Source organism: Peromyscus leucopus, chromosome 4 (assembly GCF_004664715.2).
Source record: "Peromyscus leucopus breed LL Stock chromosome 4, UCI_PerLeu_2.1, whole genome shotgun sequence".
NCBI classification, from domain to species: Eukaryota; Metazoa; Chordata; class Mammalia; order Rodentia; family Cricetidae; genus Peromyscus; species Peromyscus leucopus.
This window is the reverse complement of record NC_051066.1, coordinates 67,459,124-67,483,480: the sequence shown is the minus strand read 5'-3', so window position 1 is coordinate 67,483,480 and position 24,357 is coordinate 67,459,124. Positions and strand designations below refer to the sequence as shown.

The 24,357-nt window shown below is 43.8% G+C and overlaps 2 protein-coding genes across 22 annotated transcripts in view; one reads left to right on the top strand and one right to left on the bottom strand.

Annotated features, from left to right (window-relative positions):
• Window positions 1-1,944: 1,944 nt before the first annotated feature.
• Window positions 1,945-14,558, bottom strand: Harbi1 (harbinger transposase derived 1). The gene is given in 4 exon segments (XM_028878937.2): window positions 1,945-2,662; window positions 12,396-12,626; window positions 12,629-13,197; window positions 14,394-14,558. Coding segments are annotated over 3 exon segments (1,047 nt in total). The 5' UTR covers window positions 13,065-13,197; window positions 14,394-14,558; the 3' UTR covers window positions 1,945-2,282.
• A 130-nt stretch (window positions 14,559-14,688) lies between these two features.
• The window catches only part of Atg13 (autophagy related 13), a 42,751-nt gene continuing 33,082 nt past the window's right edge, over window positions 14,689-24,357 (top strand). For 4 of the 21 annotated variants that reach the window (XM_037205003.1, XM_037204996.1, XM_028878925.2 and 1 more), the window contains exons 1-2: window positions 14,693-15,231; window positions 15,601-15,715. The gene's annotated coding sequence lies outside the window, so the exon portion shown is untranslated. Of the gene's footprint in view, window positions 15,232-15,600; window positions 15,716-24,357 lie in introns of all 21 variants that reach the window. The other 17 variants (XM_028878930.2, XM_028878922.2, XM_028878926.2 and 14 more) reach the window with 12 other exon arrangements.

Genomic DNA, 24,357 nt, shown 5'->3' with positions numbered 1-24,357 from the left:
AACAATGACATCATGAGGTTTGCAGGCAAATGAATGGAACTAGAAAATATCATCCTGAGTGAAGTTACCCAGACTCAGAAAGACAAACATGGTATGTACTCATTCATAGTGGATACTAGATATAAAGCGACAATCAGACTGCAACCCACAGATTCAGGGAGGCTACCTAGCAGGGGGGACCCTAGGATGACGTTGGCTTTTAGTAAGTTTAAGCTTTACCCAATCACTGGGCAAGCTTTAGTGAAACATTTCACTATTAGAATAAGAATTTGTACCGTATCAAGCTGATGAAAGAAAATGCTGGCCGTACTTTCAGGAGGGGAGGCTAAAATCTTTTTAGAATATGGATTAGCCTATAGAAAAATGTCTGCTGTAAAAACAATGAAGTGGAAGATGAATAGTAAGCTCACTTATACAACTTAAGTAAAACATAGGTCTCTGAACAAAAAATAAAAAATAAATAAAAATAAAAAGGAAAAAGGACCAGGTAGTGATGGTGCATGCCTTTAATCCCAGTACTCGGGAGCCAGAGGCAGGTAGATCTCTATGAGTCCGTGGCCAACCTAGTCTACAGAGCAAGATCCAGGTGAGCCAGGACTGTTATACAGAAAACCCTGTCTCATGAAAAAAAAAAAGGGGGGGTGGGGGTGGGGGTGGGGAGAAATGTCAGGCCAGCAAGATATATCAGCAGGTAAAGATGCTTGCTGCCAAGCCTGATATGAGTTTAATCTCTAGGACTCGCACAGTAGAAGGAAAGAAGTGACCCCCACAAGTTGTCCTCTGACCTTCACACATGCACCATATAACACACACACACACACACACACACACACACACACACACACACACACACACACACTAAATAAGTGCTATTTTGTTGTTGTTGTTTTCAAGGGTTTCTTTGTGTAGTTTTGGGGCCTGTCCTGGAACTTGCTCTGTAGACCAGGCTGGCTTCAAACTCACAGAGATCCACCTGCCTCTGCCTCCCAAGTGCTGGGATTAAAGACATGTGCCACCACTGCCCAGCAAGTGGTGCTATTTCTCGTTAAGTGCTATAAAAAAGAAATGTAGTCTAGTTAGATATGAGTTTTGTAAATGTGTGGGAATCTCTTGTTCACTGCACTGCAAGGGTCTTTAGCTCCTCTGTAAGTATAAACGTGGTATTTTTTTTTTAAGATTTATTTATTTATTACGTATACAATGTTCTGCCTGCATGTATGCCTGCAGGCCAGAAGAGGGCACCAGATCTCATTACAGATGGTTGTGAGCCACCATGTGGTTGCTGGGAATTGAACTCAGGACATCTGGAAGACCAACCAGTGCTCTTAGCCTCTGAGCCATCTCTCCAGCTCTAAACGTGGTATTGTATCTGTATCTGAATTACCTTCTTTAAGCTGACTCTGTCCTTACCACCACTTAGCCTCTAACTCAAGGATGAACTGGGAGACTGGAGTTCAGATGCTCCCTCTAGGAACTAGATCCAAATCATAGTCCAGTCAGTGAGGGCACGCTTAGATGGTGGCTTCCCACTGTCCTTAATGTCGTCTTCAAATCAACCCTGCAAATGCAGACTAGCAGTTCCTTTCTCTTTCTTTTCTTTCTTTCAGTTCTAGGGATCAATACTTCACACACACATGCTAGGCAAGTGCTCACTTATATTAGAAGATCATTCCTCAACTAAATTCATTCTTTCTATTTGCCTATGTAGACAGCAAAGGAGAGAAACAAAGAACCAGGGTACTAGGCATGAGGACTTAAACCTGTGATCCCAGCACCTGGGAGGCTGAAGGAAGAAGACTGTTACAAGGGCCAGTCCAACCTGGGCTACATAGCAAGGACATCCTGTGCTATATGGAAAAACCGTCTCAAACAAAAAAAGCAAGGAAGGAAGGAAGGAAAGATGGAAAGAGGGAGGGAAGGAAGGGAGAGAGAGAGAGAAAGCAATCAGGAAAAACACTGTTTTCATTTGAGATTTCCAGATAATTGAAACAATAAAATGCTCTGGTTATGTGCTGTTTCCTCCTTTACTATGATTTTACTGTTGCCACCAGTGAACTTTGTCAAGAGTGGTGCACAGCCTGGAGTTCACTGCACATTAGGAAAACATTGTCTTGGTTTGGACACATTTGCAAGGGCTGGAATGCACCCCCACCCCCACCCCCGTCCTTCTACAACATTCAGAGTTAATTTACGACAAGTGTGCACATTCAGTCACACTGATGACAGAACTTGGTGATGAGCTGTTAAGGGGGGAAGTCTCCCTCTTTCCTCTACCTTCCACACTAACTAAAATGAGTGAGCATCAGCTCCTGCCGGATTCGGTCAGCCTCTAAGTCCAGGGACTCCATTTGCTCATGCTCGCCCTCAGGTGGCTGTTCAATGGGTCCAGTGACTGGAGAGGACCAAACGTCCATCCCGTGTTCCAGGGAAATGTTGTGAAGGACACAACAAGCCAAGATGATGTGGCTGGATTTCTCTGGGGAGTACTGCAGTGCTCCTTTCGATCCGTCCAGGCACCGGAACCTCCAGCACAGCGTTCGCAAAGTCTTCTCGATCACGCTGTGAGTTGCAGAATGGGCCCTATTATAGCGATACTCTGCTGGAGTTTCAGGAATATGAAGTGGAGTCAGGAGCCAGGTTCGGAGAAAGAAGGCGCTGTCACCTGAATGAAAGGCCAAAGAGAATGTGACTGTGAATGGATTACAAACAAGAGGTGAAATTCAGACAGGATGTGGTAATCTCAGTGCTCAAGATGTTGAGACAGGAGGACTACCTCAAGTTCCAGGCCAGTCTGAACTACATATGAGACCTTGTCTCTCAGAACAAAAAGTTAAATTTGGAAATACAGCAAGGAAGGAGAGGAAAATACAACAGCCTTTGGAGCCAAAGCATGCCATACCATAATAACCAACAGAAAAATGCTGTCATAAGAAAGTATAGGAGAGGGGCTAAAGAGATGGCTGAGGTTAAGACTATGTGCTGCTCTTTTTTGGGGGTGGGTGGGTGGGTGGGTGAGACAAGGTTTCTCTGTCTGTCTTTGGTGCCTGTCCTGGATCTCGCTCTGTAGACCAGGCTGGCCTCGAACTCACAGAGATCCGCCTGCCTCTGCCTCCCGAGTGCTGGGATCAAAGGTGCGCGCCACCACCGCCCAGCATAAGTGCTGTTCTTGCAGAGGACCTGGATTTAATTCCCAGCACCTACCTGTGGCTTACAACGATCTGTAACTCCAGTTCCTGGGAAATCAATAACAGTGCTTTGGCCTCCGAGTATCCCAGGGACACACACATACTCTCCGTACATATATGCAGGCAAACTTCATACTCCTCAACTAAAAACAAGTAACTTAAACAGAAGGCATGCACTGCTACTGACTGGCTCCTTCCCCCTTCCTTGGAGCTTGTTCTCTGCCCACAGTTCTTCGACCCTTCCTCCCTTTTCCCCATGGTGGTGGTGACAGCAGGAGATGAATGTCAAGGCTACAAACCAAGCCCAGTACAGGTGGCACAAACCAGTAATGCCGCACTTGGGAGTCTGAGGCAGGAGGATGACCAGTGAGGCCAGCCTGGTCTATACAGTGAAAGTCCATCTCAAAAACAATCAAGTTTATCACTGTTAGAAGCATAAGGCAGTATTGGCTGGCAGTCTCCTTGACCAAAACCAATAGGGGAAAAAGCTGATAGCTAAGGAGATAGAATCTGAAAGCATCTGAAGGAAGTAGAAACACAGGACTCAGACCCTTGGCTCTTTCTTTCTTGGTGTTATATTTTTTAGCCACGCTGGGGGAGAACTCAGGGCCTTGCACACGTTGGAGAAGGGTTCTGCCTCTGTGCTAGAGCGATAGCCCTCAGAATTCCTTGTCTTTTTTTTTTTATGTATTTAATTTTCTTTTTCTTGAGATAGTTTCACATAGTCCAGGCTGGCCTAGACCTTGCTAGGCAGCTGAGGATAACCTCATGGTAACCTAATGATAAAGGGTCAAATGTGGTGGCATATATCTTTAATTCCAGCACTCAAGAGGCAGAGTCAGGCAGATTTCTGTGAGTCTGATGCCAACCTGGTCTATATGGTGAGACCCTGTCTCAAACAAACCAACCACCACTATCCCCCCCAAAAATTCAAACAGGATACCATATTTACACAATCGCTAAAGAGTTCAAGAGAAAAATAAATTCTAACAGGAGATCTAAAAACACTCACGAAGAAAATTTCTAATTTTACTATTAACTTTTATGTCTGAAAGCATGACCTAGGTAGGGATTTCATAGCATTTCACAATGATTTATCCTCCCAGTGCTGAGAAGAGTAAGCCCTGTGTCTGCAACAGCCGTCAGAACTCAGGGGCTGCATCCTTGGATACTGCAATCACATAATCACACTTTTGTGACAAAGGTGCTGGAGGAACACGAATCTGATGATGCAAATAGTAACAATGAGAAGCAATCAGAAGTAGATTCAAATAATACTGAAGGCATTTCCCTTAAGTGACTTCCTTATTACAGGATCCTGGGAAGTCCTAAGAAAAGCAAACAGAAATGGGGAGCAAAGTCCTAGTCCAGCAGCACAAGGTTTCTCTAATGTTTAATTGTCCTGACTCACCCTCAGACAAACAAAGCAGTTCACGCAGAGCTATGACTTCTTTTTTTTTTTCTTTTCCAGACTGGGTCTCATTACACAGCCCTGTCTGTACTGGAACTCACTCTGTAGACCTGGCTGGCCTCAAACTCACAGAGCCACCTGAGTGCTAGGATTTAAGGCATAAGCTACTATGCCCAGCTGGGTGCAACTTTTTATAAGTCCCAATCAGACACTGGGCCCTGAGTACCAAAGTAAGCACTGTACTCCTGATCCACCATTAAGTTCAATAAATAGTCAGACCGTTAAGACAGAGATGGCCACTGTTCTAAAAATAATAAAAGACTTCTTTCATTTAGAAGCTTATGTTTCTAAGACTGGATTAGCTGAAAATAACTGAGATGTCTCACAAAAATGTAAAGTTTATATTTAGTTGGTTTCCTTGTTTGAGACAGTCTCGTTCTGTAGACCTAAAACTCCTATGTAGCTCAAACCGACCTTAAATTCACATAATCCTCCTGCCTCGGCCTTCTAAGTGCTGGGACTACAGGCATGAGCTACCTCATCTGGCTTCCTCCCTATCACTTTTGTTTTGAATCTAGGGTCTCATGCAGATCAGGCCCCTGAACTTCTGATACTTGTCTCCACCTCTCAAATGTGTTATTACAGACATACCAACTCCTTTCTTCTTTGAACTAAATTCACTCTTTCTAAACTCTACATTTTTTAAAATGGATGTAGAGCAGGCTATGATGGTATACACATACAACCTAGCACTTATGAGACAAGTTTGAGGCCAGCCGGGACAGAAAAGAGAGATGGGGGAAGAAATGATGCTGGACCCTAGAGGTGCTGGATAGAACTAAAAAGCCTGAGGACCCAGGTTTGATCCCTGGAACCCATGCGTGAAAGGAGAGAACTACCTCCTGCAAACTGTCCTCTGATCTCCACATATATAAAAATGTTTTAAAAGGATATTACAAACAATAATGAGAGAAACACTTGTGACAGACTTAACAATCACACCTGTGACATACTGAACATCTACTATGTAGTAGGGACAGTAATAGGTGAGCAGCACTTTTGGGTTCAGAGTAATACCTTTTCTTTCCTCCCGCCACTCCAAAAAAAGCCAAGAGCTGGACAGGATGGCTCAGTGGGTAAAGCACTTGCCACATGAGCCTGACAACCTGAATTCAACCCCTGGAACTCATATAAAGGTAGAAAGAGAGAACCAATTCCACAAAGTTTTCTGACCTTCACAGGAATGTATGCACTCAACACTTAGACATCATACACACAAAATAACAATAAAAAAATAAATAAAACAAGCTCCATACTCATTAACTGATTATAACTCAAGCATCACTGGAATACAGATACTCATGAGGGGATTAGGATCAGATGGGGAACAGATTATAAATGCTTATGTGATCATTCAGTCACCCATAAGACATTCTGGGAGATCTTACCCAAAGCTGCTTAACAGCACTAGCCTAAGAGCTGAAGAAGTAAGAACTCAGCTGACCTGTTTAGAGAAGGGGTGTGTTTAGAGACGGAGTTTAGGTAATACACTTATAGGGACAGCCAAGAATGAGAGCAGGAAGGGATGGTTTAAAAGGAACTTAAAGTGGAGTGTGACGGTATGCACCTGTAATCCCAGCTACCCCAGGATAAGCCAAGAGGATCTGGCTCCTGCAGCCAGTCTGGGAAACAGTGAGATGCCTGTCTCAAACAACACCACCAAAAAAAAAAAAAAAAAAAAAAAGAGCTTAAATATTCTGTGCCTCCTCTCAATTTCCTCTTTTGTAAAAAAAAAAAAAAAAAAAACAAAAAACAAAAAACAAAAAAAAAAAAAAAACAAAAAAAAAACATTGATATTATTTAACTTTTGTTAAAGCAGGGTCTCCTGTTTCCCTGGCTGGCCTTGAGTTTTCATGTAATACTAGCATTCAAGGAGGCTGAGGATGGTGGATTATGAGTTCAAGGCCAGTTTGAGGGCAGACTGGAAGACATATTGAAATCCTGTCAAGAGAAAAATAAAAAGTACCAGTAGGTGTTGCATGGAAAAACGATATGTGTAACTGAGAAAAATCAGAAGCTGGGCGCTCATCAGTGTGCCAGCAGTCTCCCCACTGGAACTGGGGAGGCTTCTCTTTAAATGGAAAATTTAAACATTAGAGACAGGTAGTTCCTGAGCATCTGCTCATGTTAAGCATCTCACTTTGAGCACATACTGTACAGATATGATTAGTGATTTTCCACTAATAGGGATGTATTCCAGCACCTGATAATCTCCTCCATAAGTTCTCACCACGAGGTTAATGCTGTCTTGAAACTCACAACCCTGCCTCAGCATCTTACATCCTTCATACACGGTTCTTTTCCTTCCTTCCTTCCTTCCTTCCTTCCTTCCTTCCTTCCTTCCTTCCTTCCTTCCTTCTTTCTTTCTTTTCTTTCTTTCTTTCTTTTCTTTCTCTTTCTTTCTTTTCTTTTTTTAGGTTACAGGATCTCATGTAACCTAGTGTAATGTACATTATACTGGCAAATTATCATATGCTGTTTGAGCTCACAGAAAAACTCGCTCTAGAATGGAGGGTTCCTCCCCCAAGTTTGGGCTCAAGCACATTTGTCAAATTGTTTTTTGTTTGTTTGTTTGTTTTAAGATGTATTTATTTATTATGTATACAGTGTTCTGCCTGCATGTATGCCTGAATTCCAGAAGAGGGCACCAGATCTCACAATTGATGGTTAGGAGTCACCATGTGGTTGCTGGGAACTGAACTCATGACCTCTGGAAGAACAGCCAATGTTTTTAATCTCTGAGCCATCTCCCCAGGCCCTGTCTCACTGTTTTTTAAAGCTCCCTGTCTGGGGATGGGCTGCCTTCGAGGAGAGAAAAGCACAGCAAAACAGTTCATAAGTAAAAACATCTTGTTCTTGGAACAGCTAGAAGGTGAACCATGTCAACAGATTTTACTATTATTTAGTCCAGGATAAAAAGGTGCCAACAGACGAGATTGGGCGGGTTCAGGGTGGTATGGCCGGTATGGCCTTAGTTTTGGGTAACTGTTGCCTTGCTTGCTGACCTTGACCTTGACATCCTCCCTATGCTAATCCCCTGCCAGGTTCCACCCTCCTGAATGCTTAAGGGAAATTCCTTGTCTGTGTATCCTGAATAATGGGCACTAACAGCTTAGATGCAAGATTGTAAAACATCTGTAGTGGACTTCTGCCCTCCGGGGTTCTCCCATTGTGCTGTAAGCCTGTATTTAAGACCTCTTCCCTCCTTCAATAAACGGCATTCTGCATAAAAAAGAAAGTGATTGAAGATATAAATACCAGTTACAAAGGTATAAACAGAAGATTTAAAAAATGCTTCAGATTACTTTCCTTTTCTGAAAAAAAAAAGTGTGGATATAGACAAGTTAAGACTAGTATCTAAATTTTATATTTTTGACTTAATAAAAAAAAAAATCCGCTGGGCAGTGGTGGCACACGCCTTTAATCCCAGCACTTGGGAGGCAGAGCCAGGCTGATCTCTGTGAGTTCGAGGCTAGCCTGGTCTACAGAGCGAGATCCAGGAAAGGCGCAAAGCTACACAGAGAAACCCTGTCTCGAAAAACAAAAAAAAAACAAAACAAAACAAAAAAAAATCCATATTAAAAAAAAAGTGCCAACAGTAAGAAAGCCAAGCTGGAGGGAAGTTCAGCATGGAAAGCTCATCCACAGAGAGAAATGTAATCAGGAAGTCAGCTGACATACGGACATTCAGTCACTTTCTACTGGATGTCCGTAAGCCCCTGATTTGATGATATCACACACACACACACACACACACACACACACACACACACACACACACAGAGAGAGAGAGAGAGAGAGAGAGAGAGAGAGAGAGAGAGAGTCTATCTATCACTTGCCATTTATTCTTTTACTTTTGTTTGCCATATACTTAATGAACTCACTCATTCAAAACTGAAAGCTGGAGCTGGAGGGATGGCTCAGAGGTTAAGAGCACTAGCTGTTCTTCCAGAGGTCCTGAGTTGAATTCCCAGCAAGCACATAGTAGCTCACAACCATCTGTAATGAGATCTGGTGCCCTCTTCTGGCATGCAAGCATACTTGGAGGCAGAATGTTGTATACATAATAAATAAATAAATCTTTACAAATAAATATATAAAAATAAATAATAAATAAAAACAAAGCTGAAAGCATGGTTCTTATAGGTCATTCTCTGTACCCAGGTTGGCCATGACCTTAATAAGTAGCAGAAACTGGTCTTGAACTCTTCATCTTCCTGCTTAATCTCCCACTTGGGAGCTTTATTACAGGTGTGCGCTGCTATGCCCGGCTCTTTCCTCTCTGTCCAGGTTAGAACTCCTGGGCTCAACTGATCCCTTCTGCCTCAATCTCTGCACTAGTTGACACTACAGGCAGGAGCCACCATGCTCACCTCTAATTCCACCTTAAACACAACACATTGTGCTGGGCATGGTGGCACACGCCTTTAATCCCAGCACTCAGGAGGCAGAGGCAGGCGGATCTCTGTGAGTTCAAGGCCAGCCTGGCCTACAGAGTGAGATCCTGGACAGCCAGGGTTACAGGGAGAAACCCTGTCTGGAAAAACCCAAACAAACAAACAAAACATAAGATGTTGTCCTATTGCTTATCTAAGGGTAAAGCTTAAGGGGCTAAAGAGACAGCTTAGCAAAGAGCACTGGCTGCTCTTCTAGATGACCTGAGTTCAGTCCCCAGCATGGCTGCTCACAACCATCTGTAACTCCAGTTCCAGACTATCCAACACTGTCTTCTGGTCTCTGCAGGCACCAGGCACACACACAAGGTGCACAGACATACAAAACACCCACACTGATAAAATAAAAATAAAATAAATAAAAAGAGTAAAGCTCAAATGAATAAAGCTTCCAGGCTCAATGGTTTCCTTGTTACTAACAATATTCTTCACAGCTTAACAGTCACTTTGGTTTACACCGCTTGATGATGAATGAATTCTTGTCCCACTCAGATCACTGAGTCAGCCTTTTAAATAAGACTCAGCAGACATGAGCAGAATGGAGAAGCAATTTCTTTTGCTGTTGTTATTTTGTTTTGGTTTTGAGACAGGGTTTCTCTGTGTAGCCCTGGCTGTCCTGGAACTCACAGAGATCCACCTGCCTCTGCCTCCCTAGTGCTAGGACTAAAAGGTGTGAGCCACCACTGCCTGGCAAGAAGCAATTTTTTTTGTTTTTTAATTAATTTATTTTTTATTTTACGAACACTGGTGTTTTGCCCTCATGTATGTCTATAAGAGGGTGTCAGATCCTCAGATCCCCTCCAACAAGAGTTACAGGAGACAGTTGTGAGCCACATGTGGGTGCTGGGAACTGAACCCAGGTCCTCTGGAAGGGCAGCAGTGCTCTTAACCACTGAGCCATCTCTCCAGCCCCAAGAAGCATGTTCTTATAATAAAAATTCTACCTCAGCCAGCCTGAGCTGTTGTGGCTACATGAGACCATGCCCCCCCCAAAAAAAAGGGGGGTGACAAGATGATTTATCCTGTAAAGGCACTTGCCACCAAGCCTGAAGACTTGAGCTCAATCCCTGGAACCCACATGGTGGAAGGAGAGAACTGGTTCCGGCAAATTGTCCTCTGACCTCTACACATTGCCATGGCAGTCATGCCCCTGTCCCATACTAAATAAATAAATGTGATTAAAAAAAATTAGCTGGGTAGTGGTGGTACACGCCTCTGATCCCAGCACTTGGGAAGCAGAGGCAGAAGATCTCTGTGAGTTAGAGGCTAGCCTGGTCTAAGAATCGAGTTGCAGGACAGCCAGGGTTACACAGAGAAATTCTGTGTCTTGGAAAAAACACTTTTTAAAATGTTAGCTGGATACAGTGGCACTGGAGGACATAGGCAAGAGGGCTCCAAATGACACGGTATGTCAGCCACACAAACATGCCTGTGAGCTCTACTATCATTTTCATGTAGATACCACGGCAACAGTCACCAACAGCAGCAGTATTTCACATTTGTACTTTGCTGCTACTACAGAGTAAACTTGGAAATGTATTACCCAGTCCTCACAATAGGCATTATTGCACTGGTTTTCTAGTCACCATTTTAGAGATGCTAGTGATTACTGCCCCTACTGGCTGTCCTCTAATTAACAAGTTCTGAGCATTTAAGTGTGTACCTATGCGGGTTCAAGTATTTTCTGGGACCAGAAGAATGAAATCCCCAGAGCTGGAGTTACAGACAATTGTGAGCTGCCCACCCAATGTGGGTGTTGAGAAATGAATTCTGACCCTCCGGAAGAGCAGGAAGTGCTCTAATCTCTGAGCCATCTCTCTAGCCCTCTTGTTTAGTTTTTGAGACAGGGGATCAAATATCACAAGCTGGTCTCAAACTCCTTATGTAGCCGAGGATCACTATGAACTTCTGATCCTCCTGCCTCTCCTCCTCCTGAGTAGTGGGAAACACAGTTATGCAGTGCTGAGAACAGAACCCAAGGCTTCCTCCTCTACCATCTGAGCAACTTCCCTAGTCCCTTATTTATTTCTGAGACAGGGTCTCCCTATACACCCAGGTTGGTCTAGAAGACTTTATATAGCCCAGGCTGTGCCTAGAACTCAAGAGCCTTCTGCCTCAGTCTCTCCAGTCCTGGGATAACAAGCATATACAACAACTCCCAGCTTAAATATTGTTTTTGTTTAAAAATTTTTAACATGCACTCGGGAGGCAGAGCCAGGCCGATCTCTGTGAGTTCGAGGCCAACCTGGGCTACCAAGTGAGTTCCAGGAAAGGTGCAAAGCTACACAAAGAAACCCTGTCTCAAAAAATAAAAAAAAAAATTTTAACATTTATTTTATGTGTTCAAGTGTTATGGCTGCATATACATACTATATCTGTATACCATGTGCATGCCTTGTGCTGTGGAGGATGGAAAGATAGAAGGCATTGGATCCCTTGGAACTGGAATTAGGGGTAGTTGTGAGCCTCCATGTGGGCTCTGGGAATCAAATCCAGGTCCTCTTCAAGAACAAGTGCTCTTGAGTTCCAGGACAGGCTCCAAAGCTACACAGAGAAACCCTGTCTCAAACAAACAAAAAGAACAAGTGCTCTTAACCACTGAGCACACCTCTCCACCCCTTTAATATTGATTTTTTTTTTTTAATCAAGGTGCAAAGGTTGAAGGTTCAGTGGAGAATCCTTGCCTGGCATTCCCAAGCCTTGGGTTTGATCCCTAGTACAGGAATAGTAATAAAAATAACTATGAGGGCCAGGTGGTGGTGGTGGTGGTGGTGGTGTGGTGGTGGTGGTGGTGCATGCCTTTTATCCCAGCACTCGGGAGGCAGAGGCAGGCAGATCTCTGAGTTCCAAGCCAGCCTTGGTCTCCAAATCAAGTTCCAGGAAAGGAGCAAAGCTACACAGAGAAACTCTGTCTCGAGAAAAAAAAAAAAAAAAAGAAAAAGAAAAGAAAAGAAAAAACAAAAACAAAACAAAAAAACAAAACAAAAAAACCTTAATCCCAGCACATAGCAGGCAAAGGAAAGTGAGTGTCTGAGTTCAAAGCCAGCCTGTCTACACAGCAACTTCCTGGCTAGCCAGGGTTACATAAGGAGTCCTTGTCTCAAAAAGTCTTCTCTAAGAAGTAGTAATAATGAGAGGAAACAATGAAGGCTCAGAGAGTCCTCACCTGAGGTTTCACAGAGCACGTGAGAGGACAGAGGAAGGCCATAGGATCTTAGGTTCCACCCACTCTACAGCATCACTTTCCTGTGGGTATAAACTCCAGACTTACACGTGCAAACTTACCCAGCAGCCAGCTATCTTTGTACATCCCGGTTTCAAACTGACTGCTTAGAGACGACTGCTGTAGCACGGCACAGTCCTGGAGGCTACCCGGCCAGCTTGTCTCCACAGTCATTAGTGCCCCTCTGATGTCACACACCAGCAGGCAGTTCAAAGAGTGCAGGCCCTTGCGGTTCACGTAAGAGAGGTCTTCAGCATTTGGTGCCTTGATTGCCACGTGGATACAGTCAAGGACCCTATCACCCCCGGCATCCCTGCCAACCCATAGAATTCATCCTTTAGAGACTGTACTGCAGCTTCGTCAGCTGGAAAGTGAATAAACTGTGAGGCCCTCTCCACAAGGGCTTCAGTGACATTGGCAACACATCGGCTCATAGAGGCTTGACTAATTCCAATTGCATCTCCCATCCGAGTCTGGAAGGAACCTGAGGTATAAAAGCCCAACGCCGCCAGGATCTGTGTCTCTGGGCTAATAGCCCTAGATCGCTGAGTAGGTCGAGAAAGACTTGCCCCCAAGAGTTCCACTAAGTAGTAAATGAATTGTCGGGGAAATCCATACATGGACATCAAATATTCATCAGTCACATCATCCAGTTTAAAACGGTCCAAGGTCCGGTGACCTCTGCCATACAGCAAGAGATCACAGTCAAGCACTGTTATTGGTATAGCCATAGCCAATGTGGATATACACTTCTATCTGCTTTTTCTGAAATTTTCCCAATGAAGAGCTTGGCACAAGGAGGAAGTGTTAGAATTCAACAGCTAAACCATCGGTTAAATGGCTCTGACATTTATAATCTTCTTTCTGTAAAGTAATTAAAAGAAAAAAACAATTAGAGCTGGGTGGTGGTGTCACACGCCTTTAACCCCAGCACTTGGGAGGCAGAGGCAGGCGGATCTCTGAGTTTGAGGCCAGCCTGGTCTACAGAGTGAGTTCCAGGACAGCCAAGGCTACACAGAGAAACCCAGTCTTGAAAAACTACAGAACAAAAAACAAAAAAGAACTAGAAACCTACAAAACCATAAACCAAAACCTGTAATATCTTTGCAGCAATTCATTTTTTAATTCTGAATTTTTCTCCACTAACTCACCGATACATGGCAAATTTGGTCTGATTTGCAGACAATGGGAGTTTAATGTCAGTGGCTCATTTAATGCCTGGCATTCCAACTGAGAACAGCAAAAGATGAATGGAGGAGATGGTGCAACTATTCACAAGGTAAAAGAGGTCTCTGGCAGCCATGAAGCAGCTTACAAATTATAAACACTGCGAGGATTAGTCATGGAGGTTTGTTTTCCAAAGCCCTGTGGCTCCACCTTATAAGATGTGGGAGTGCTCAAACCGGTCTAACTAGGAAGCTAGGAAGAAAGAAGAAAAAAAGTCCATAACCTTGCCCGGGGACCTACAGCATCTGCTATAATAGGCTTTCTCTTTATCTCGAGGTCCAATCCCAAGGCCGAAGGCTAGAAAGGAAGACTAGCCAGAGGGGAAGGAGGAAGACCTTGAGAGAAACAGGTTTGGAATGCCGGGGCCACTTTTACAACCCGCCTTCAAAATATTACTGAGGACAGAGAGAGCACAGGGGTTGGCTGCGAGTCTGGTGAAATGAACTGGATTCCTGAGACTCACACGGTGGAAGGAAAGAACTGTCTGATGTAACTTGTCCTTTGACCTCTACATCCTTGCCATAGCACGCCCCTCCTCCAATACATAAACATAACATTTTTTTTAAAGTTTATTCCTTTAAAAGTTGTGCAAATAAAAAGATACCCAACCCAGGCATGATGGCTCGTTGTAATTCCAGTACGTGGGAGGTGAAGGCAAGAGGATGAGTTCGAGGCAAGCCTGGACTACAACAGCCAGTGAAAAGAGGGAAAAAAAAAAAAAAAAAAAAAAGCCAACAAAACAAACTCCTAAGCCTGGCCCAGCGCGAACTGCAATGTTAGCATCTGGAAGCTGGGGCGGTAGCGTGGCCGCGAGTTCCGGAGAGCTACAGTACCTTCTAGGCTCGCCTGCGTTACACAGCGAGACCTTGTCTCAAAAAGGCCAAATACCAAAGTCGGCCCGCTCGGACACAGCAGCCGGCGAGTCACAGCCTCGCCGCCCCAGCAGCCGGGTTCCCGCCAGCACACTCCGCCCTCCCAGCCCGGCAAGGCCCTCCTCCGGCACCCGCCGCGGCGCACAGGCCGCCACGGTGCGCAACAGCGGCGCCGCCCCCTCCGCGTCAGCGCCCGCCCCACGCCGCGTCCTCCGCCCCGCGGCCGCCGCAGCCTGCGCTTCGCGGCCGAACATTCCGCACGAAGCCCACATGGTCTCGCGCTCCCAAAATCTCCTCCCGTACCCTTTCCTCTTCTCTCAACGGGCTTTAAAATTGAGCAGAAGATTTATTTGCGGAGGGAAACCAACTTTCATGGTGACCCTGAGCGACCGGAGGAGTCAATAGGGCGGCTGTGGTGTAGCGAAAGTGCAACTGAAGTTTCACAGCTGCATTTCCCACGGAGCGCTGTCTCTCCCCACCGCCTGCACCGAAGCGGATGAAAACAAACACGAAGGATGGCGGCGCCGGGGAGCGACTGGTGGCTGGCTTAGGGCGGGAGAGATCGCTTGACGCGTGAAGGAGAAGCTCTGAGGAAATTCACCAGTCGACGTCGGTCCGACCATTTGCTCCGTTCCTGGAGCCAGGAGCCTCGTGAAGCGTGAGGTATCTCTCTGCGACCGGTGCTGTCAGTACCGCCCCGGAGCGCGGAACCCTCAGCCGGGAGGCGCGGTTGGCCGGCTCCAGGCCCCGGCCTCCGGAATGAGAGCCCGGAGCCACTCTCTGTGCCGTAGCTTCCCAGGTACTCACTTCGGGGGGTAATTACCCCCGGGCCTTTCAGCGCCCCCGAGTGGGAGGTCACTGATCTGCGTCCTCTTGGCTACCTCCTTGTGGACGCCCAAGCTGACCAGTCGAGGTTCAGCTCCCTAGCCCCCTTATTGAGTTTTCCACGGGGAGTTGGGTTGGTGTAGACCTTGTTGGTTCTTGAGAGGTCCCAACCGTTGCCGAAAGCCCCCGAAACTTCCTTGCTACTTTCTTAGTTCTTGGGGTTAAGTCAAGAAGGTCTGTTGGGGATCATTTGTAGGGTTCTCGGGGGTTACCAAGATGAGTAAGGTAGGTTTTCATTCAATCAAAAAAAAATTTCAGTGCCAAATATGTACTCCGCGTGTAGGTGAGGGTGACTGTTGACTAGTGAAAAAGGGACCCAAAGTTCACGACAGTCTTCTTACTGGCAGTGGAACGACCGGTGGAAACCTGAGACCCATTCTCATTAAATAAATCTCTGGGTAAGTGGCTAAGTACCTTGGTGGGCTCATCACTAACACATGTCAGTTTTCAATTCCCCAGTCAGTCACTTAGGTCCCAGTCAATCTGCTCAATTCAACCTTAACATTTCGTTTTGACCCCTTTTCTCGCTCCCCAGTGAACAGTATTACGTCGCTCGCTCCTGGGTTTGTTATTCTCCTGCCTCGGCCTCCTCAGTAGCTGGGAATACCGACCCAGGCTGTCACCAGGCCTAGGTTGGGAGAGTTGAAACAGGGTCCAGCTATGTAGCCTTGGTTGGCCTTGAATTACTGCTCCTCCATCCCCAGAGTCATAAATTCTGAGATCATGGAGCATATGCCACCATGTCTGGCTCTTGGAATCCTCTTGATTAATTATGTGTGTGTGTGTGTGTGTGTATATATATTACATGTATGTATTTATACACAGACACACATACAGATTTAACCTAGCAATTTGCTCAGTCTACTGCTAGGTTAGTCTAGAGAGCTGTATTCCTAACTGATAATAGCTCTGTAAGGGCCTGTGCATTTTGAGACAGCGTCTCATTATGTATTGTATCTGGCTGACTTGGCACTCACTATTGTAGACCAGGATAGCATTGAACTGCAAGACCAGTCCTCTTGCCTCTGCCTCCCCATTGTTGGCCTGCAACATCACGCTCAGCCAAATAGTACTTTTTATTTTTATCTTTCTGCTGTTGTTGGATTTGAGACAGGGTTTTTATACTGCCTAGGCTGGCCTTCTAGCTGGGGATGACCTTGAACTCCTGAACCTCTTACTCTGCCTCCTGAATACTGGGATTATAGGTGTGAACCACCATACCCAACCACTAAAGTCTGAGTTTAAATCTTTTAAAGGCTTGTAAGTCATTAAATTATTTCAAATTCATTTTAAATAACTCTGTTTAATTGTAGAGTTCATGTGGACCAACTTATTAGGGAAGTCTTCTGAAGGCTAGTGTAGGCTGCACAAGCAATTTCTTCTAATGGTGTCCTTTATGTCTTTCGTCACAAGAGAAGGGATGAGTGTGAATCACTACTACTTTGAAAAACAATGCAATGGTCATGTATTGTTAGTAAAAGTAAATGTCTAAGTCAAGAATTAATAGAAGTCGTAACAAAATTACAATTTAAATGTTGCTTCCACTTTGGTTCACATATATTTGAATAAAATGCAGAGTTAAACCATTTTACAGTCTTTCTAATTTTAAGGACTTTCAGCTCCTTCCCCCATTAGTATTGCCCGTCATTTAAAGGTAATTTAAGATGATATTAAGAACAGATATTTATAAGGCCAGGGTAGTGTCACACACCTTTAATCCCAGCACTTGGGAGGCAGAGGCTGGCGGATCTTTGAGTTCAAGACCAGCTTGGTCTTCAGAGTGAATTCCATAGTGAGAACCTGTCTCAAAAAAAAAAAAAGAATTAGATACTCTGTTTTAAATAACCTTAAGGATTTATTATTATGTTTACCTTTAATCTATCTCTTACTAGTGTATTTGTGCACGAGTTTGTGTTTATGTGTGAAGGCCGGAGAACAACTTGTGGGAAGGTTCTCTCCACCATGAGGGTGACAGGGGTCTCACTCATGTCATCAGGCCTGGTTGCAAACACCCTTACCCGCTGAGCCACCTCACTATCCCGAGAGGGAGTTTTGCTCCATGTATTTGATCGGTGTGTTGCTTAGTGTATAAACATAATGGCTGTTTTATTTCTAGAGATTATATCTGATTTTTCCAGCAGAAATTCTGAGTGTGTGTGTGTGTGTGTGTGTGTGTGAGAGAGAGAGAGAGAGAGAGAGAGAGAGGGAGGGAGGGAGGAGAGAGAGGGAGAGAGGAGAGAGAGAAGAGTGTGTGTGCGCACACATGAGCCTGCACTTGTATATAAACTTGCGTGAAGGCGTACACATGTGCATGAAGGCATGTACACCTGAAGTTAAAATCAGGTGTCTTCTATTACCATATTTTATAAAGATATTTATATATATAAATAATGTTTTTTTGAGACAGGGTTTCTCTGTAGTTTTGGTGCCTGTCCTGGATCTTACTCTGTAGACCAGACTGGCCTTGAACTCACAGAGATCCGCCTGGTTCTGCCTCCCGAGTGCTGGGATTAAAGGAGAGCACCACCACCACTGCCAGGCTACCATATTATATTTTGAGACAAAGTCTCTCATCAAACCTGGAGCTTGCTGCTCTGGCTAGACTGGCTGGCCAGCAAGCTTCGCAACATTCTACCTGTGTCTACACCCCCAGTGATGGGTCAGAGAAGCTTTCTGGATTGCCTGGCTTTTACATGAGTACTAGGAATGTGAAGTCAGGTCCTCATACTTGCATAGTACAAATTTTAACCCATTGAGCCATTTCTCAGCCCGAAGTTCTGATTATAATATCACATGTTTTCACTTATTTCCATTGTTGCCTCCTTGTCTTTCTTTTTTAAACAATTAATTGTTGGGTGTATTCATGTCATAGTGAGTAGGTGGAGTCAGTCCTGTCCTACCTTTGTGAGTTCTGTTTTTTTTTTTTTTTTTTTTTTTTTTTTTTTTTTTTTTTTTTTTTTTTTTTTTTTGTGAGTTCTGGGTGTTGAATTCTAATCTAAGGTCTGCACACTTTGCTGTACTGCAAATGTTATTACTCAGAGCCATTTTGACCTTATTATAGTAGCATTTCAATTGGTACTAAATAAATTGGAAAGCCATCAAATCTGATTTAAGAGTTTTTTTTTTTTTTTTTTTTTTTTTGATTTTTCGAGACAGGGTTTCTCTGTGTAGCTTTGCGCCTTTTCCTGGAACTCACTTGGTAGCCCAGGCTGGCCTCGAACTCACAGAGATCCGCCTGCCTCTGCCTCCTGAGTGCTGGGACTAAAGGCGTACGCCATCACCGCCTGGCCCTGATTTAAGAGTTTTTAAGGATGGCTGGTACTTGCTGCCAAGGGTGATCCTGGGGACCCACATAGTGACTCCCACAAGTTATCCTCTGACTTACACACATATGCCTCACAGGTATTTCACCCGGAAGAGAAGAACAAATAAATGCCATTGAAAATGTTTTTAAGCTTGTTATGGAACTTCCTCTCTGACCAACATCTCTTTTACAAGGGTGGGGCTGAACTTTGCAGTGATAAGTACTTGGACTCTCTGGTGAGCAACCCTAACCTGAGGTTTCCTAGGCCCATCCTAAGGTGCCTTGTTAGTGTAAACAGCTTTATTTGAAAAACAAGACATTTCACTCAAAATTGCTAAGATTTTTCAAGCTCAGGGACAGATCCTTTAGTAGCCGTTGCCATGCTTGCTGACCTTGACCTTGATCTATGCTAAGTCCCTGCCGGGTTCCACCCTCTTGAAATCTTAAGGGAAGTTCCTTGTCTGTGAATCCTGCATAATGGGCATTAACAGTTTAGATGCAAGATTGGAAAACATCTGTAGCAAACTTCTGCCCTCCGGGGTTCTCTCATTGTGCTGTAAGCCTGTATTCAAGACCTCCTCCCTCCAATAAACGGCATTCAAAAAAATAAAAATAAAGATAAATACAGCTTAAAAAAAAAACCTTAAAAAAAACCCAACACAGCAAAACACCAGTAATCCAGCACTTGGAAGAATGATAACTGAGTTTTAGACTGGCTTGAACAATATAATGAGACAATTCCTCAAAAAGGAAATCTGGCTAGAGAAAAATGTATGGTGCCTGGAGATGGTTCAGTGGTTAAAAGCACTGACTGCTCAAGCAACCCAGATTTCATTCCACAAGGCAGCTCACTGTAACCCCCCTCATTGGCTCTGCATGTACACAGTGCATAGGCAAAACTTAAAATAGAAATAAATATCAAAGAAAACAAAGAACTAATCTGGTTGGCGCCTGTCAGCCTGTAGCCCCATCCCTTGGTAAAATAAGGTCTTGATAAGGTCTCTGGAGTTGAGCCAGGCAGTGGTGGCACACGCCTTGAATACTAGCACTGGGAGGCAGAGGCAGGTAGATCTCTGTGAGTTCAAGGCCAGCCTGGTCTATAGAGCAAGATCCAGGACAGGCATGAAAACAACACAGAGAAACCCTGTCTCAAAAAACAAACAAAAAGATCTGGAGTTGAAGGTCATCCTCAACTGTTTTCACTCAGTCTGGCTACCTTGGGAATAAATCAAAACAAAAGTGCTAAATAACAACAAACAAGAAAAAAAAAGATAATGAAAAGAATTGGTGAGGACTCCTTTGAAGAATTAGTGGGAATGTACAGTCATATAGTCCTTAATGGAATTTAGAACCAGGCAGTGGTAGCACATGAGGTGGATCTCTGAGTTCGAGGCCAGCTGGGTCTACAGATCGCGTTCCAGAACAGCCAGAGCTACACAAGAGAAGCCCTGTCATTTAGAATTATATGGTCTAGCCACTTCACTCCTCAGTATGTGCTTAGGAGAATTGATACCTGTGTTCATAGTAGCATTGTTTAATAGAGTTAAAACACAGAAGCAACTCAAGCATGCATATCAGTGTTTAAATGGATATGAAAATTTTTCATATTATGCTGTATTATGTAATCTTTTTTAAAAATTTTATTTATTTATATTTTGTGTATAGTGCTCTGCATGCCAGAAGAGGGCATCCAATTCTATTATAGATGGTTGTGAGCTACCATATGGTTGCTGGGAATTGAACTCAGGACCTCTGGAAAAGCAGCCAGTGCTCCTAACCTCTGAGCCATCTCTCCAGCCCGTATGTAATCTTCAAAAGAAGGAAATTCTGAAATATGCAGACCTAGTTAGCATTAGTTGTCAGCTTGCTGTGACCTAGAGTCACCTGGAAGGGAGTCTCGGTTGAGTGATTGTGATTGTCTTTATCTGTCAGGTTGGTCTGTACGAGATGGTTTTGCTTACTAAATGGCATAGGTCTGTGGACTGCACTATCTCTTGTCAGGTGTTTCTGGGCTGAATAAGAAAGCTACCTAAGAATGAGCTTGTGTATGAGTTAGCTAGCAAGCAGCATCTTCCATGCTTCCTGCTGTACTTTTGCCAGTGAGCTCCCTGGTCAGAGGCAATTAATGCATGGGGTGGCAAGCAATCAGAACTTCAGGAATTCAGGTTCCAGCTTTAAGTTCCTGCTCTGACTTCCTTCAGTGTTGGACTGGAAGTATAACATAAACTATCTCCCATCCATGGCTTTTTATTTATTTATTTATTCATTTTTTTGAGACAGTGTTTTTACCTGTAGATCTGGCTATCCTGAAACTCTGTAGACCAGTCTGGCTTCTGACTCATGAAGATCTGTCTGCCTGCTGGGGTCTGAAGTTGTTTGCCGCCGTGCCCACACCCAATGGCTTTTGGTCATGATACTTGCCATGGCAAAAAAGAAAGAGAGAGAGAGAGAAGAGAAGAGAGAGAGAGAGAGAGAGAAGAGAAGAAGAAAAAAAAAGAAAGAAACAAGAGCAACAAACCTTTAGGACATTATGTTAAGTGAAATAAGCCAGTCATAGCGGATAAATGCTGTATCATTCTACTTTAAAATACTATATGATACTGTGATATTTAGAATACCCAGAGTCTGGCCCTTGGTAATTGCCAGGAGCTGGAACAGTTTTGGAATGGAAAGTTATGACTTAATGTCTACACTGTGTCAGATTTATAAGATGAAAACAGATTTGGGAGTGGATGATAGTGCTGGTAATATATTGTAGGTGTATTTAATACTATTGAAATGTTAAAAATGAGTAAGATGGTAAGTTTTTCCTCTTTGTGTGGTAGTGAGGGTGAACATAATAAAAATAACTTTAACATGTTTGCTAGGCAAACACTCTTGGATTTTGTTTTTGTGCTATGGGGATAGAACTCAAGGCCTTGCCATATTCTAGGCATGTGCTCTAACAAGGAGTTGGTTTTTTTTTTTGGTGGTGGTTGTGGGGTGGCGAGATGAGACAGGATCTCACTGTAGCCCAGGCTAGTCTTAAATTTATTATGTTTAGCCAAAGATAACTTTCCTCCTGGCTTTACCTCCCACATGCTGTGATCACAGAGCAGTTTACCACACCAGATTTGTTTTTGTTTTTACAGTAGTATCTTATTAGGATTACAGGTGTGAATAACCATGCCTGGTCCAAAATGATACATGGGGGGGGGGTTGTATCGGGAATATGCTTGTGCTAGAGCCTATGTGCAAAAGCCAGAATAGGACATGGCCTTCTTCCCTTGGGACAGACTCACTGAACGTGGGGCTCAAGCTCACTGGTTCTCCTGTTCCTGTATTCCCCCATATCCCACAATTCGGGGATTGCAAGGCTGACACTGCACACCCTCTTTTTAATTGAAACATGTGGGCTTGGAGAGATGGCTCAGTATTTAAGAGCACATTCTGCTTCTATCACTCTTGTCAGGTGGCTCACAGCCACTTTAGCTCTAACTCAGCTAGGGGGATCTCTGATGCCTGGCCTCCTTAGGGACCAGTACTCGCATGTACATACCCCCACACAGATATATACATATAATTAAAAGTAAGATAAATATTGGGACTGGAGAGATGGCTCAGCTGTTAAGGGCACTGACTTCTCTTCAGAGGACCTAGGTTCAAATCCCAGAACCCACGTACAACTCAACAGTGTCTGTAACTCCAGATTTGACACACTTCTCACAGATGTACCTACAGGCAAAACACCAGTGCATATAAAAAAGAAAATAAATTAGGGCTGGGGAGATAGTTCAGGTTAAGAGCACAGGCTGGCTCTTGTGTGCCTGCTTGCTTGCGTGCTTGCGTGCGTGCGCGCACACACACACGGGGGTGGGGGTGGGGTAGGGCTGGTTGTGTGTCCTGAATTCAATTCCCAGCAATCACATGGCAGCTCACAACCATCTATAATGAGATCTGGTGCCCTCTTCTGGTGTGCAGGCAGAACACCATGTACTTAATAAATAAATAAATAAATAAATCTTTCTTTAATTTTTTTTTTTTTTTTTTTTGGTTTGTTGAGACAGGGTTTCTTTGTAGTTTGGAGCCTGTCCTGGTTGTAGACCAGACTGGCCTCAAATTCAGAGATCAGCCTGCCTGTGCCTCCCAAATGTTGGGATTAAAGGCATGCACCACCACAGCCAAGCCCAATAAATAATTTTTTAAAAAACTAAGATAAATCTTTAAAAATATATTGAAAATTGCTGGATGGTGGTGGTGCATGCCTTTAATCCCAGCACTCAAGAGGCAGAGGCAGGCAGATCTCTGTGAGTTCAAGGCTACACAGAGAAACCTGTTGGGGGGGGCAGATATATATATAAATTTGGTCTGGAGAGGTGGCTCAGCAATTAAGAGCATTTTCTGCTCTTCCAGAGGACCAGGGTTCAATTCCCAGCACCCACATGGCAGCTCACAACTGTCTTTAACTCCTGTTCCAAGGAACCTAACACCCATGGCAAAACACCAATGCACATTAAAAAGTTTTTTTTAAAAAAAAAAGTTAAAAAAAAGAAAATTTAAAATCATATAAATAATTATGTGATAGTGTTCTGAAAGAAAAATATTCAGTTTTATAAATTAATATGGCAGAGGTATAATAGCTGAATTGTATGTAGTGAATTAAAAAAATGGAGGAACAGAGGAACTGAAAGGGGAGATTAGAAAAAAAAGAGATCATATACAATGTCTTTGTTCCTTTGTTTTTATTTTGTTCTGTTTTTGATATTTTTATGTGTATGACTGTTCTGACTTCATGTGTATATGGACACCGTGCAGTGTCCATGGAGGCCAGAAGACAGCACCAGATCCCTTGAAACTGAAGAGCATTCTGAACCACCTTGTGGATGTTGGGACTCAACCCCAGGTCCTCTGCAAGAACAAAAACTGCTCTTAGCATCTAGGCTATCTCTGCCCCCAGGTCATGTCTTGATCTTCAGGTTTAACCTCACCACTCAAAATGTGAAGTGGCAAAGCCGCCTTAGGAAATGATTTTGTAGTCCATAAAAAGTTAGATGTTGAATAACTTTATGATCCTGGAGTTTTACTAGATGTTGAATAACTTTATGATCCTGGAGTTTTACTTCTAGGCACAGACCTAAGAAAACTAAAAATATTAACATAAAAACTCATACATACTTTTTTAGCCATATTATGCCCTGGAAGCCAGAGGCCAACATCTGGTGTCTTCCTCTCACTCTCCACCTTATGTTTAAGACAGTGTCTCACTGAACCTGGAGTTTGCAGATTGGCTAGGCTGTCTGTGATCTCTTGGCTTTCTCCTGCCTTAACCTCCCCAGCACTGGTATCACAAGGTTTTCTTGCTTGTGTGACAAGCACACTACTGACAGACGGAGCCACATCCTCAGACCCTCTCTTTCTTATTGCTCTTTCTCTTTTTATCTGTGTATTTACTAGGCAGGATCTTCCCATGTAGCCCAGACTAACATTAATCTAGATGTCCAGCCTCTACTTCCTGAGTTCTGGGAGCACTGTTGTGTTCTACAGTGCCTCCTCTGTCATTTTAAGGGTGTTTCAGGGAAGAGAAATAAACATTGAAAACTTTACTCTTAGCCAAGTTGTTCAAGATATTTTGTTGATAATTTAATATTTATAAATTGATGGCTGGTGGTAGAGTTCAGAGATAGGCCCTGAGTTCAGTGTCCAGTACTAAAACATAAACCAGAAAAAAACAAAACAATAACAAAAAACAGAACAAAC